Source organism: Natrix helvetica (assembly GCF_964273705.1).
Source record: "Natrix helvetica genome assembly, chromosome: Z".
Classification (NCBI taxonomy): Eukaryota; Metazoa; Chordata; class Lepidosauria; order Squamata; family Natricidae; genus Natrix; species Natrix helvetica.
The window spans coordinates 30,142,670-30,159,392 of record NC_138554.1 but is presented as its reverse complement, the minus strand read 5'-3'; the positions used below and the strand labels follow the sequence as shown (position 1 = coordinate 30,159,392).

At 42.5% G+C, this 16,723-nt stretch overlaps 1 protein-coding gene across 3 annotated transcripts in view; it reads right to left on the bottom strand.

Annotated features, from left to right (window-relative positions):
- The window catches only part of NDRG2 (NDRG family member 2), a 45,480-nt gene extending 29,228 nt beyond the window's left edge, over positions 1-16,252 (bottom strand). For all 3 annotated transcript variants that reach the window (XM_081932487.1, XM_081932486.1, XM_081932488.1), the window contains exons 1-2: positions 16,115-16,252; positions 4,714-4,796 (exon numbers count right to left, since the gene is read on the bottom strand). In XM_081932487.1, the coding sequence (XP_081788613.1) occupies positions 4,714-4,791 (78 nt within the window). In that variant the 5' untranslated portion in view covers positions 4,792-4,796; positions 16,115-16,252. The remainder of the gene's footprint in view (positions 1-4,713; positions 4,797-16,114) is intronic.
- Between the last annotated feature and the right edge of the window lie 471 nt (positions 16,253-16,723).

Here is a 16,723-nt window from a genome sequence, read left to right as displayed (position 1 = left end):
ATAATATTGATTTGACGGAGCGTAAAGCCATTTTCTTAGCACAAAGACAAAGCTACGCGGAAAACCTTGTTGTTGGCTCTTTTGCAAAAGTGTCAAGCCAGAAAAAAAAGTGACTGCTCTAAAATGTTCCTGATTTGTAATCTCTGTTCCAGGAATATCTCCTGCTGAACAAAGAAGTCACTGCTTTTGCTGAGTTTACCCAGACGGGTTGCACTTCTCTCTTCCAGTACAAATAAGGAGGAAAAACCCTGGTTACATCTTTCTCTCTCCTTGTGGGGAATCGGTCATTACAATTTATCTATCTGACAACAATTTTCTCCTTCTTTGTAAATATCAGGCAGAAGAAAGATAGACTTTTGCAATTCCTCCTTCAAGGAAGCTGGTGATAGTTTAATACTGGGTCTACCTCTATCCATTTTGTTCAATTGAGGGAGAAGAAGATTAGAAAGAATGGACAGAGACAGACTCTTTGGCTTCTTCTAAAGTTAGAAGTTCCTGCAAGCCAAAGGGAGGAGGGGAAGGCACTTCTGAGTAAAATGGAAAGGATGGCGTGGTAGTATTACCTGGCCATATTCCTGTAGAAGTTTGGCTGTTACCAGTTCAGCATCCTAGAACACAGAAAAGGGGGGAGGGGAAGAGACAGACAGGGGGCAAGGAGGTAACAAGTAAGAGGAAGAATCAGTTATGGGGAGGGGGGGGGAGAAGCAGAACGTGCAGGCTTTTTGTCATTGGTTGGCACCCTTAAAAAAAACCCCAGCATGGATTGCAAGCAGCAAATAAATTCATTAGAAAGCAGTTGCACTGTAGACCTGCAGCATACAAGAATTCGTTTGTTCCAGTTTATGTTTTTAACAACTTGCTCAATTGAGGAGGCCAAATGCTTGTCATTGGCAAAGAGGAAAACCTGCTGGTTTTCATTCTTTGTGAAGCTTGTATGACTACAGACCAGCTGCACATAAAAATACAATGCATTCTATCTTTAAGCTGTTGTCTTTGCAGCACCTTGCCTGGTGTAAAGTTTTGGCGAATTCAAAAGCTTGCATAGTTTTTGATGCCCTGCTTGTATGGATTTTGGACTTTATTTTTTTCTCTCCTGAACCAACACAGCTGTCTTTGTTTTTTCTGGGCAAGCTGTGTGTCTGCACTAACTGTTCTCCTAGCTCCATGTCCCATGACATATTGGGAACATCTGCTATTATTAATTATGGTGATGCCCTGGATTCAAGAACCACTGCTGGGAGTGAGTGGTACTAATTCTTATGTAATATTTCTCCTAATGGCTAAATTGCCTTACTTAGAATTAGTAGGATGTCTAGGCATATGTGGTGTTTCCCCCCAGAAATGGGGCAACTTCTGTACCTTTAGTAGTTGTTTAGGTGTCATAGAACTAAAAAAAAGGCTTGAAACTGAACTAAGAAATGAAAAGTTGGTGATTCCAAACAGGTTTCCTTTGTAACAGCATGTATAAGCAATTATTATATATGGCTATTGGTTACAACAATATTGTGATAATTTTAAACCTCATCCAATATTATATAGCATCACATTCATGATTTACAGTGTGTGACAAACCTTTTATTTCTGATACTACTCAAGTGCACCATGAAACATCTAGTGCCCTCACATTGAGATGCCTAAATAGAATTAATCATTTTCTCTCTCATAAAAATGCAATTTCCGTGTAACTATTTTTGGACAATAGCATTGTTTGTGAAAATTATTCAGTATCTTTGCCATCCAGTCACTGGTTGTTAGGGAATGCGGTACCAGATTATAATTTCCTGATTGGCTTGCTAGACTATGACATCAGAGATGGAGTCTTTGGAAAGCTCAACCTTTCTAAAGAGGATGTCTTTTCCCCTGACATTTTGTAATAACAAAAATAGCATTCATGGAAAAGGAGAAAAGATGTAGCAAAGAAAGCCTGCCTAACAACATTCAAACATCAGGCTCGGATGACTCTCTCCAATCCATCTTTTCTGCAATTAAACAGCCAACATATGTTGAAGCCTATAGGCAGATAACTAGGCTGGCTGAATTGATTTTACCTGGAATTCTTTGTGTGTGATTATTGGTTTAGTTTTCATATATTACTTATTCCCAATAAACCTCTTTTCATTTAAAAAGGGAAATTCTTGCTAAAACCTCCCCCATGTATTTCACTGTATGGTTATACCCTATGTTTCAGAATTGGCACAATTTTTTTTAAAAAAAGTTTTGCAATGCTGACTTTGGTCAGGAAAATCAAAGTACCCCCTTTTTCTGTTTTTGCAGGCCCAGATGAATGACTTAAAACTTCCCAGTGAGACAAATTAGGGCATGTCAGGAGGTTCAGCCTGATTGGTGGCAACTAACTGTAATTATATCTTTTAATACGGAATCTTTCGAAGAAGGGGTCTGCCAAAGAAGTTTAAATTACCACTCCTAGTTTGTGCAACTCCCGAAGATTTCAACAGGCTGATCATGTTTCACTTACAGATCTTCCCCAACAACATTACAACAATGTGAAAATTTTCCACTGCTGAAAACATAGAGAGAAGGGCAAGCATTCACTTCCATTTATTTCTTGTACTTATGTTATTTCATGCTGAGAGCTCAAAGAATGGTGTATAACACACGGGGTTCTTCTGGATTTTCACCTTCCTCAACATTTACTATTTTCAGCAAAGTTTTATTATATGCTTCAAAATCCTTATCTTGCAATCAACCCCCTTATGTAGATATATCTCTTATCTAAAATCAATTTAAAGCACCTAGCAAGGATGGAAGTTTATGCCACTATTTAAGGATCAAATCTGTTCAGGGTCCTTTACCAATAATTATACTAGTATTTGATAATGGAGAATGAAGGATGCAGGCTTATTCAGATATGAAAGGAGATGAAGTTCCTGCATTTTTCTTAGTTGAGTCGAAACGTTAAGAAAATTTTGGTATGTCAAAAATTTGCCGAAATATCCTCTCTTACGGAATATGCAGGATCTTTTCCTTTCATTGGTCCTCCTCAATAAGAGGTCTAATTCTTTGCCAGCCCCATTGTTGTATATAGTCTTTGCTGTTCTCCACTGGAAGAACACAGGGCAATTAGATGTCTTTTTTGTCCTTATTATTGTCTTTGGCTGAATGCTTTAATGCCAAAAAGGAAGTTCCAGGGAAAGTTAAAAGTAGGCCTTGAGGAAGCAGGACCTTGACAGATTGATTACACTTATTCCTGGCAGTGCCCTTAGCAACTGCTTGGAAAAACAACTGCCACTCCCCCCCCCCCCCCAATCATTGGCTTTGTACTAGTGTCTTCAATAATTATGATGTGCAAGTCACTGTATATGCATCTAAGCCAGCGTTTCTCAGTTTTGGTAACCTGAAGATGTGTGGACTTCAAGTCCCCAGCATGCTGGCTGGGGAATTCTGGGGATTGAAATCCATACATCTTCAAGCTGCCAAATTTGAGAAGCACTGATCTGGGCTGCGAAAAGCTTTATCTGCCAAATTCTGTACATCCAAATAGCTGTTAAAGGAACATAAATAGGTCAAGCTGATTCTCCTCTCTCCTAATCAGCTAACAATAGTACTTCCAAGTAGCTTTTAATATTTTAATGTTGCATCAAAATAATCTAGGAATATTAGTGTATCATGCTTGATAGGATTCCAGTGATTGTATAAAACCTACACTGTTAGCTTCACGATGTATAAAAAATGTGTCTTTCTCCAGATGCATACTAAATCACATTGGCTTTCATTTTGCACCAACAGGCCTGCCTAGCAGAGATTATAGCAGTGGTGAAATCCAATTTTTTTTACTACCAGTTCTGTGGGCATGGCTTGGTGGGTGTGGCAGGGGAAGGATACTGCAAAATCCCCATTCCTTCCCCATTCCTGGGGGAAAGATATTGGATATTGCAAAATCTCCACTCCCACCCCACTCTGGGCCCAGAGGTGGTATTTTCTGGTTCTCTGAACCAGACTAAAATTTCCATTATCAGTTCTCCAGAACCTGTCAAAACCTGATGAATTTCACTGCTGGACTATAGTTGCTGAAGTACAGCGATTACAAGATCTCAGGTTCTCTTGTCTTGACTAAGAATTATATTTAGATATACACTTAATTATAATTTATTACCTACTGCTGCTGTGGAATTCGATACAGGTTTGATCATTCTCCAATAAGAACATAACAGCTGTTACATCTTCGCCTCGAAGACTTGCAAAGTAAGGATGACCAACAAGTTGTTCTCCAAACATTGCCAAATAGCCACAGACAGTATGACCAGTGGTAAGGAATAAGGAGAACTGCAAGCCAACAATATCAAAGAAAAGCACACACTGTTTATCTTTCCTTTAAAAAGACAGGCATTTGACCATGCATGGATCCGGGCTTAGAAAGCTTGCAACTTGACAGAGAAGAACATTTTTAGCTAATAATAAAGGAACAGTGGCATACACAGAAACATCAGACTCTGGCGCCTCTAGAAAGGTTGAAGCTCAAAGTGATGGATAAAACCTGGAAAACTACTGCCAGAGAGATAAACCTATAAGGTAGGTTTTGAAAAAAAAGGCAGTTATGAATGTAACTTCTCTGCAAAGATGGGATAGAAGTAGGACCGGTAAAGATGGAAAGAAGCAGGACTGGATACAATTTGGAAATATGCTGATGAGAAGGGGGAAAAAACAGCAGCAGAAGAATGGAGAGAGATGGTTTCCTCCCCACTTTGTACTAACCTTGCCCGGATCAGGTGCTCCTGGGGCTCGAAGTAGTGGCTTCTCTTCAGTGATTTGCACTTCCTGGAGTTCTGTCATGGCACCTGAGACAAAAGACAAAGACAATCAGGGGATATGTTAATGGAGGAAATGTATATATTAATGAACCATTGATTGGGTGATGTCACTTTCATTCTCCTTCACTTGATAATGACAAATGATGACTGCACATATGGTTGAGTCAACTAACCTAAGTAGGTAAGATGTGGATATCCAAATACACCACTTTCCAATTTGGCCACACAATCTCTCATTCAGCTGCCAACTAGCAAGTGAATGATAAGTCAGTCAGATATATATCCACAGTTGGGAATACAACTGGCACTGCTACCTAGCCAGGTAATGAAACATCCTCAGGAAGAAAAAGCATCAAGAACTCAACATGCATGTATGAACCACCAATTGCTTTGAACTTAAGCTAACAAAGATGTGGATGCTGCCAGCAATTAAATGTATTTTTCAATCACAAGCAACACTTAGCTACTTTTAGACCTCATCTGGACTGCGGTAGATCCATAAAGATTATAAAGTGTTAACAGGACATGTTAAAAACCAGCACTGAAACCAGTGGTGGAATCCTCCCAGTTTAACAACTGGTTTGGTGATCCGCGGTTTGCACATGCACGCTGTTTGAAGAAATCTTTTTTCTTTGGAGGAATAACACCGCTGATTCGTATGGCAATCTGCTCTACCATGCAAATCAACCCAGAAGATAAAGGTAGGAAAATAGCATGGGCGGGCAGGTGGGTCCATCTGATTGTTGGGGTGAACCAGTTTGCTCCTAGATGATCGTCAGAGCTACTGGTTCATCCAATCCGGCAGTCTGAAATCATTAATCTTTGCTGTAAATGTGAGACATTGGGCACCCAAAAAAATCCAAGTAATTGTGAAAACTGCCAAGTTTTTCATCTTATTTTTTAAGTTTCATCTTTCAAGCCCTTTCCTGTATACATTTATATTCTTTTAAGTTCAGCCTTCCCCAGCTGATCCCCAGCTTCCCCTTCCAGCTGGGTTGGGACTACAACTCCCAAAATCCCAAGCCATTTTAGGAATTCTGGAACTGTGGCCTGGCAACATCTGAAGTGTGTCAGATTGAGAAAAGCTGTTTATGGCTGCTCTCCAAAACAAACTTGAATTCATTCTCAGTCTATCACCTCAAAAATAGAATCTTTTTTTTTTAATAACAGCCTTTTAATGGGCCATTTAAAAAAAATTAGACTGTTTTGCAGACAGACTGATATGCTTGGTGTTTTGTGACCTTGTGATGTGTGTGAGATACCTTGTCTTGATTTGAGTGGGGTTCTAACTCTGGAGTTGAGGTGATTTTCTGTTCCTCATTTGTGCAAAAACCTACCTTGCTTTTCTTCAGATAGGAGAACTGAAGCTGAGAGGGGATAACACAACAGAAGTGAAGAAGTCAACCCTGATCACCTAGATCTGGACCCCCTCATTATATAATCAGGCATGATTTCATATAAACAGCCACACCTTGGCAAGTGGCCAGCACCAGCCGAATGAGACAGGAATATAAACACTTGCGTTCTGTTGAGTTGAACTGCTGGTCCATCAACTGATATTGACAATTACATATCCATTTCCCCTCATCTGCAGCAGGGGTAGGTTTCATGTGCTGCTACTGCTGGTTTGCTCAGAGACATGCTGCGGGCGCAGTTGGTGCGCACTACGCACGCATGCACAGTGCTAAAAATATTGCTTCTGCGCAGAAGCAAAAAACAAGAAGAGAACCGGTTTGGGGGAGTGGAAGGCCAAGTTACTTACCTACTCAGCCGAACCGGTAGGAAACCACCTCTGATTTGCAGATGGAAAATATCTTTGAAGGCCTTGCTGGAAATGCCACAAATTCAATCCACAGACTTACACACACAAAAAGAGCCAGTTGGGTGCAGTGGTTAAGGCTCCAGACCAGAAACCTGTGAAACCTTAAGGCATGAAAGCCAGCTGGGCAACTCTGAGCCAATCACACACTCTCTCAGCTGAACTCAACTCACAAGGTTGTTGAAAAAATAGGAGGAAGGGCGACTATAAATATGCCTGATACAGGGGTAAAATCAACCTACCTTCACTACCGGTTTGCAAATGTGAGCATGTGCGCACACTACCTCTGCGCATGTGCAGGACCTTTTGCGCATGTGCAGAGCATCACAAATGGCCCGTGATGACGTCTGGGCGGAGCCAGTTCATCCGAACCGGATAGAATCGGCTGAACAGCAACACTGGCCTGATGCTTTAAGTTATTAAAAAAATAATATAATTGTTTAAAAAAGAAAAGTCTTTAAAAAAAAAAGGGACTTTGCCAGTGAGCTACAGTCTTTAGTAGTTTACTGTGCTTCAAAGATTGCGGTGACATGTTTTAGGACTCTTCCAATATTCCAGGAGGTTTCAAAATGCAATGCTCTGATAAGGCACTTTTAGAAGTATTCCAAAATCAGCCCCCTATAGTCCTTGGTAGCTTTGAACAAAAATGTCCAATGCAATCCACAAAGTGTTCATGAGTCACAGAATGGCATGGTTCACTGTGCAAGAGGGACATCACCAGCAATGTTGATTGCTGGGATGGCAACAGATAATCAAGATCCATATAACAGTTGCTACATGAGTAATAAAGGTAGTTCTCAACTTATGATTAGTTACTTATTGACCATTCAAAGTTACGATTCTCCTTCCTGGGACTACTTACGACTTGGTTCTGAAGTTCCGATGGCCAGTTTCCCACCACATTCACATGAATGCATTTCGGGTACTTGCAACTGGCTCATATTTACAGCTATTTGTAGCATCCCATGATTAAGTGACTATTTTATGTGATTATTTTATCAATAGCAATAGCACTTAGACCTATATACAGTTTCACAGTGCTTTACAGCCCCCTCTAACCGGTTTACAGAGTTAGCATATTATGCCCCAACAATCTGGACCCTCATTTTACCAACCTCGGAAGGATGGAAGGCTGAGTCAACCTTACCAAAAAGTGGCATTTACTTCCATTTTTTGGCAAAATCAGCCGTTAGTGAACCATTTGTTTGATAATGACTACTGCACAAAAAAATAAAATAAAATTGAGTTAGTCGTGTGGATGATCCAATTTATGACTGCCATGACTTATAACCATGGTGGGCAGGATCCATTATGGGTATACATAGAGGGTCAGCTATATAGTAATGACAAAATAATTCCAAGAGAGGCCTCATTTTTTTCTTTTAAATAACAATTCTGCAGCATATTCCAAACACCACTGGAATTAGTCATTTAGCAATGTATGAAACCTATTATTTATATGGTCCATTTTAATATGATCCTAGCAAAAAAATTGAGTCCAATAAAGCTGCAAAATTGTGTTCAGATTTCTTCAGAGGTCTCCCCTAGGGCTTAGGATTCCCTATTTACCCTTTCCCACCCATTATTCTTCTAAAATAATACATTCAGTTCCTAAATATTTACATTTCTAGAAGAAAAGTTCTCCCCATGCAGGTTTCATATTTAAAAATGTTTATATTAATGTGATTAAGGGCACTCATTGTGAAATTAGAGATTCAGATTGAAATGTAAATGTAAGCAGGTTTATTTGATATAAGACACTGTTCATTTTCTGAGTGGATAAGTTAAAATAGCCTTTTCCAACTTAGTGCCTTCTAAATGCATGGCTTTTCATGCAATAATTTCTCAGCCAAAATACTAGTTAGGATTGTAGGAGTACACTTGATAGCAACTCAACCAAAAATGCTTTTCTGCATAAATTACTTTTTACTAATAACCATTAGTAAAGCACCTTACTTCAGGGATTATGTATTATGATGATACAATTTTGTCACCTGCATTTTGTTTCCTGCTAGATAATGTTTTACTGGATTCCAATATTAACCAATGTAGCTACTATATTTCCTAGAGTAGAAGATGGCAATCTGGAGCCCTCCAGATGTTTGGGATCACCATTCCTACAATACTATGTCTATGCTGCCAGTCCATATTAATAGTTCAAGTTCAAAACTTGTGAAGGTACCGGATTGCCTGTCCCTGCAATTAGAAAATCTCTTGCTGCGCTTATCCAAGGACATCATGATTGTTTCCTATTTTATGCAAGTAATTATAATGTGCTTGGATTCTAAACAATGAATATGCATAAAACTGCTTATCAAACAAGATGACCACTTACTTCCCAACTCATAGTCTAACCCAAGGCTGTCAAACTTGCATGCCCACAGCCGGTTTAGTGAAGGGGGGAAAAGTTGTGATCTGTCATGTGATGGGACTGTGACAATGTGAGTTTGACACCCCTGGTCTAACCAGTGGCCTGAGTCCCCTGGGGTGCTGCAATGCCATCACAAGGGATCTGCAAAGGCTTGAAGAAATGTTATGATTTAAATCAGGGATGAAATTCAGCAGGTTCTGGAGAACCGGTAGCGGAAATTTTGAGAAGTTCAGAGAACCAGCAAATACCACCTCTCACTGGCTCCAGAGGCGGGTGGGAATGGAGATTTTGCAATATCTTTCCCCCAGGAGTGGGGAGAAATGGAGATTTTGCAGTATCCTTCCTCTGCCATGGCCACCAAGCCATGCCCATAGAACCAGTTAAAAAAAATGAATTTCACCATTAATTTAAATCCTGAGTTAAGTCTTTGGAGGTGGTGTGTGTGTCTGTGGCCACAAAAGTTATATAAAGAGGGGCCATGGTGAAGAAACGTTTGGGACCCACTAGTCTAAAGGAGTGTTTCTCAACCTCAACAGCTTTAAGATGTGTGGACTTCAACTCCTATACTGGCTGGGCAATTCTGGGAGTTGAAGTCTACACATCTTTAAGTTGGTAAGTTTGAGAAGCACTAGTCCAGCGATGGCGAACCTTTTTTGGCTCGCGTGCCATAAGTGGGGGGAGTGCAGGGGGCTCATGTGCAGGCGTGCTGCACCCATAATGCAATGCGCGACCCCCCCAGTGCACATGCGTGCATTAGAGGCGCGACCCCCTATTTTTTGCATACTTTTTTCGCCCTCCCCAGGCTCCAGGGGCTTTATAGGAGCCTGGGGAGGGGGAAAACAGCCTCCCCCGCCCCCCGGAGGCTTCAGGGACCTTCAGGACGCTTCCCTGAAGCCTCCGGAGCAGTCAAAACGAACTTCTGAGCAAACTGGAAGCCCGTTCCCAAACTTCCGGTTTGCCCGTTGGGCTAGTTTTTTGTGCTCCGGAGGCTTCAGGGAAGCTCATAAAGCCTCCGAAGGGCCTCCGGGGGGGGAAAGGCTCTTTTCACCCTCCCCAGGCTCCTATAAAGCCTCTGGAGCCTGGGGAGGGCGATAAATGGCTTTAAAAAGGGATGAACTCAGCTGGCCAGTGTGCGCATGCGCGCTGGCCTGCTGACAGGGCAGCACCTCGTGTGCCCTGACAAATGGCTCCGCGTGCCACCTGTGGCACGCGTGCCATGGGTTCTCCATCACTGCACTAGTCTAAACTCGAAATGTGAAGGCTTCCTCAGGAAGGAAAAAAAATACAATTTTGGACTTTTATTATCATGTGTGTAGAGAGCTGCAATCTTAGTTTTAAACAAAGAGACATAGGTGAAGTTCTACGGCATCTGCAGGTACAACCATGCATTTTGGAATGTGCTCCAAACATGTATATTTAATATCCTGCCAATTTGCAGGACAAATCTAGGATAAGTATGGAATCAGGGGGCACATATTTACATACTACACAATGCTGTATCACCATTTTAAGCTCCTCCCTCTATTCTCCCTGGAAGACAGAAGACTATTGATTTGAGCAGTCTCAGTTTACATATTATGGTAAGCCATGTCTCAATTAGTCATGGTTTATATGTAAACATTACACAAAATATTAAACTAAAACCAATCAATAGCTTGCTCTAATAGCTTACTAACCTGATTAGGTTATCAATAGCCCTTAGATTTATATATCACTTCATAGTGCTTTACAGCCCACTCTAAGAAATTTACAAAGTCAGCATATTGCCCCCAACAATCTGGGTTTTCATCTTACTGACCTCTGAAAGATGGAGGGCTGGGTCAACCTTGAGCCATTCAGAATCCAACTGTGAATCAGCCTGCAGTACTGCATTCTAACCCCTGCGCCACCACGGCTCTTTTGTGCTAGCAAAAATTAAGCAAATAATGGCTTAGTACATTGTGCTAAGCCATTATGTGCTTAACCATGGCTTATATTATGACAGATGCTTTCTTATTGTTTGGTGAGCAATAAACCATAATGGCTGGCGTTCAGACAACATACCAAGCTAAAATCAAACAAACCACATACATGATGTGGAACCTAGTCTATATATTTTAACTGTGTTATAGCCATCTGGTTATTTGGATCTATTCAGAAAACATATGCATTTCAAAATGGGAAGTTTAAATTAAATCAGTTTTTTTAAAATTTTTCAATATTTAATTTACCTTGGTTAAAGCTATCGATCTTGTTCACTTGGCAGTTTGGGCAAATTACCTTTGCTTCAGAGTTGATTCATACATGCTCATATATCACTAATGCAACCTAATGAACATAGCATTTTCACCACAATAATGGTTCCTAACTTACAGTCTAAGAATGACTAATGATGTCTTAGCGTACTGCAGTAATCTTTGGTATGGACACTAATGTAATATAAACTATTACTGTACTATGTTACATTACGATACGTATGTCCAAAATATCACCAATTTCAACAAACTTTAGTTTTCTTAATCAAAATATTGCAAGTTATAGATAAATCTCATAAGATTTAGCAAACATAACCTTTTGGGCATATTTTGTATGTGTATGTGCCTAAGCAAGTGACTCCTAGCAAATTCCTGGACAAGTCCATGTAGTTTTCATGGCAAAATTTCAGAGGTGGTTTTCCATTTTCTGTTTTCTAGGGCTGAGATAGAGTGACTGGCCCAAGGTCACACAGTTGGCATCATGCCTAAATCAGGATTAGAACTAAACTGGTGTCATAGTTTCTAGCCTATTTAATCATTACATCTTTGGCCATTTAACTGGTTTAAAAAAATAATTGTTGAGGTTCAAAGCCTTATTCCAGATTTCTCTGTGTGCAAATCCTTAATATACAGAAGTGTATCTGAACTAAACATGTACCATACATAGTGGGATAGTACCCCACTTAAAGATACAGATAAATCAGTGCAGAAGGTCCATCTGGATATGGGAACTGTTTTCATTCATCACATCTTGATATCTGCATATCATCAACTGATGCTGAACTCCATTGTGGAACAGTCATTACCTATCTACAGTAGTTTACAGTCTTCTTATAAAAATGTGTTTTTTTTAAAAAAAAACAGGAACTTGCACAAGACCAGAACACAAAGTTATTAACTGTGCTATGCTAGAGGTGTGTCCATATGTTCTGCCAACCCAGACATATATCCTCATGAGTCTTCTCAGTTGAAAAAAAATTGGAACTGTCATTCCTCTTGCCTCAAGGGAAAATTGGAGCAGGGAACTCTACACTCATAAATACATGTGCTCCTAGTATGTTAGTACACTGAATTATAGTTACAAAGATCTGGATCCCAGGAAGGTTTCTTCTGTGGACCTACCCATTCCTGTACAAAGAGAAATGAGCCATGTAGCACTGTTTGTTCTCAAATGGATCACCATCTTCTCTCCCCCACCCCCAATCTCTACTTCCCGGTCCCTAGTACATAATTCAGAGACTTCTGTATACTAAGGCTTACATGCCCTATCATGCTACAAAAGATTTTGCATTGGCATTCTTCTTGCAAAGCAAAAAGAGGGGGGGGGGGAGCAAAGGGAGGTAAATGCATGACTAAGTATTCCCCCCTTCATTCTTAGCAACTAGGCTATTTTCCCTCTGCCTAGCTGCAAGCCCACCCTCTCTTCCATCTCTTAGTGTTGCTCCATCCTTGGCCCCGGGGTAGGCTCCCCAGGGCCCTGTAAGAACATGCAATATTCCATTCTTTCTTCTCCTGTCCCTCTATCTCTCTCCCCTCCTCCCTCAGGTACTATGTCAGCTTCCCACGCTGGGCTCCATCCAAGGATCTCCCTCCTGAGCCATAAATAGCTGTTTCGATCACCATGACTCGGGCAGCCATCCAGTTCCCCAGGAGCTTCTTGCCACTGAGGGGCCCTTAATGGGGCCTGCAAAGAGCAAGCATCCAAAAAGTCATGACTCCAGCCTCCATGATGTAGCAACTCTACACTTAGTAGATACTCCCAGTCCTGTACAAAGAATCCTAGGCTAATGCCAGGCATCAGGATTCCCTTATTCCTTGTTAAGAAAGCAGAGAGGAAAGTATGGACTAGGGGAGTGGGAGATCCATAATTCCAAATGGAAAAGTAGCCCTGTTTCTAGCATAATAGATTAGGTTTTCCTGACATTAAGGATTCTGACATTAAAGATTTTGGCTTCTTTGTCTCATTCTTTCCAAATACACTTTCCAAAATTACTGCCTTTCCTCCCCCTTCTTCTTCTCATCTGGTTTGGCAGGACTCCAGTTTTTTTGGCTACCAGCTCAACTTAGAGACCAACAGGTGTAGTTTTTGCAGTTTAGAATTGCTTTGCTAGATGTTACCCACCTGTTGAACTGTTAAATGCAAAACAATAAGGTTTCCATATGCTAAGCCAAAGGAGCCTGAGCAGCACCTTCAGTATGCATTGTTTACATGGTAAGCAATGCATACTGTATCTACTTCCTCCAAATCATAGAAAGGATGAGATGATTACATTTGATACTGGGCTGAATAGTTCATCTGCTATGGGTGAGGAATCTTTGAAGCCTTCCAGGTGCTGCTTTCCAAGATGCAGCCTAAGATGAGGGATACTGGGAACTCTGATTCAGCATTGGGATCTTCAAAACTTCCCTTTATTACCTAAAGGACCTCCTACCCCTCGCTAATATTAGAAGCACCATTTGACTTCATCTTTCTAGCCCACATCTACAAAGGTAGATATTAGCATCCACTTAGGAATTAAGAATTTCAAATGTATGATTCACCCAAGCTGTAGCAAGCTACATATGCTTACTGACCACTCCCAATTTTCTTGGTCCCTAATCTAGATTTTAAGGGACGCAGTGGCTCAGGTGGCTAAGACACTGAGCTTGTCGATCAGAAAGGTTGGCAGTTTGATGGCTCAAATCCCTAGCGCCGCATATCAGAGTGAGCTCCCGTTACTTGTCCCAGCTTCTGCCAACCTAGCAGTTCGAAAGCATGTAAAAATGCAAGCAGAAAAATAGGAACCACCTTTGATGGGAAGGTAACAGCATTCCATGCCCCTTCGGCGTTTAGTCATGCCGGTCATATGACCACGGAGACGTCTTCAGACAGTGTTGACTCTTCAGCTTTGAAACGGAGATGAGTACCGCCCCGTAGAGTCGGGTACAACTAGCACATATGTCCAAGGGGAACTTTTACCTTTACCTTTAATCTAGATTTGGTGACACTCAGATCCGATCTTAACAAAATATGCTCCAATTTAAAAGCAAAATAGAAACAATTGAAACTATGTGACAAGTGGGGCACCTGGAAGCACATGTGGACTAAATCAGTTGCTGCTACAATCTTTCATCTTGGCTTATTCCCATAAACTTGTTCTTTGGCCAGTAAGGCATCGACTCCTTACACCACATCTTCAGGGGCCTGAAGGTCAAATTACAGCCTTCTGAAACATGGCTAGAGGCAAACACCCTTGTATGAAAAGCATTTCCTTTATTTTCAGCACAAGACCAGGAAATGCTTGTGGGCCAAAGGGGCAACCTGTGCCAGAAAGTTTCCAGGTACCTACAGGTTCCAGCACAAGGAATGGCTTCCTGCCAAGTCCCCTTGGCACCTCCATGTGAAGCCTCTGGCTGCAAAAACAAGCAGCACAACACACTCCAGCCTGGCTCCAGGGAATATGAACATTGTCTCATCTCCCCACCATGCCTTACTCTCAACTAGGAATAAAAATCTTTGAACTTCATTCATAGATTCCCCTTTGCATATTTAACCTCAGTATCACCCAGTGTCCTCACAAACTTCCTTTCTGTAAACCCTGCAAGTGGAAGGAACCCACTTTTACTTCTTAGTGTTCTCCTGACAACTAACCAGTTCCTGCTTCATGCTCTTTTATAGCCCTCTCCCAAGAAATGCAGGGACCCCCAAATTCACCTGCTTTAATTCAACCCATCTCTCAGAAACCTAGCACTAGACTCTGCTGTTTGTGTTCGTAGCTCTTTTAACACACTGGAATGGATTGGAGGGGAGACGACACACCCCAAAGTGCTAAGGGACTAGCTCCCTTGTTGGAGCTCCATGAATTCTATTAATCACCAACCCATTTACGGGGCTGATCCTGCTCCCAACCAAACCACTCTAAAACCAATTCCTTTGGAAACCACCTGTCATCCCTCCCACACATCTGGATTCCTGAACCTGTGAAACTCTTGTCTTCAGCGCAGGCTTCTAGCCATTAGCACTTAGAACTCTTGACAGCTTGGGTCCAGCATCCAGCAGCGTTTAGTTTACGCACTCACCTGTATTTAACCTCTTCTTCTGTGCAAGGCCCTTCTTCCTCAGAGACCCAGACAAGCCAGCTCACACATTTCCCCCCCTCCCCTTTACTGCAATCCGATTAATCCTCCCATCTTTTTTTCTCTCTCTCCCAGGAGGTAAGGGTCTATTCCTTCCCGCTCCCACCTGATACCCTCCCTCCGAGTACCCTCAAGAAGAAAAGGTTCTCCTCTCCCAAACCAGCGGGCAATTTGGCCCTTCAAAGTCTGGGTGGGGGCGGGAAAGGCTGCCTCCCATCCGGACTGTTGTTTCCTTCCCCTCCGCCCCCCACCCGACCCATTTGACATTTGAGTTTGCCGATTAGGTCAATTGCACAGCGAATTAAAGAGCCCAAGCAGGTTATTAATCCGAAGCAGCTCCGGCTCGGGTGGGAAAGAGAAATCCGCCCCCTCCCCACCCCCCTATCAAGAGAGCGACGGGGGGGGGGGGAATGCTAGCATTAATAACATAGGCACCGAGGCCGCCCCCTACAGCACAAAGCTGTTTTGACTTGGGGAGAGGCGGTGGAGGACTTTTGTTTGTTTGTTTGTTTGTTTGCAGCCTGCCTGCTTTGGGAATGAAAGCTACCCAATTTGGGGTGGGTGTGGGGGTTGGAGCCGAAAGGTGGGGAGGTGATTCTGTAATATAGAGCACGCTCTCATCTTACGGCTTCACGCACACCTTGCAACAGATTTCCCTTGCCTGATTTTTTTCAGGGTGCTCGATCTGGGGAGAAACAGCCATACGAGGAAAAGAGGGGAGGGGGAAGAGGAAAAAGAACAATCACATTTTCAGTTTAGCAGCCCCACCCCCCACATTGTCTGCCACCCCCTTGTTTCGGGATACCCTCTGTCCGTGCGTCGCTTCGTCTGGCTTGGGTCTGCAGCGGCTTTCCTGCCCGCGTTCCGCCACTCGGTCTCTTCTTCCACCTTCACTTGCCTTTGACTCTCTGACTGCAAACACCACCTCCCCCCACCCCAGGGAGACCCCTCCCCCGGATCCTCTCCCCTCCCCCTTCCAGCTCCGCCTCTGCCAATCCGGGCTGCCAACAAGGAAAGGAAAGGGAGCGTGAGGGGGAGGAGATCGGGGAGGAGAAGGAAAGAGGGGGGGGGGTACACGGGCAACCATCTTTCTCCAGATCCTGGTAACAACGGGGAGCCCTACAAAGGCGACCTCCCCCCTCTCCTCCATCTCATCCTTCATTCAGCCTCTCCCTCCCCTAGCTAAATTCGGACTGACTCCATTGCGGGCTGCTAATATTTTTAGACGTCTCTGTTTTTGTAGCTGCAAAAGCGAAATGTGGCAAAAGGGGCAAGTAATGGTGAACCTGCGCCGCCTGGAGGTCGAAGGTCCCTCCCCGTTTATAAGGCGGTGAGGGTGGGGTGGGGGGAAGCGAGCAACATAAAACCGGTAATAATCCGGAGTAATATTAATAACAACAGTACACACACGCAC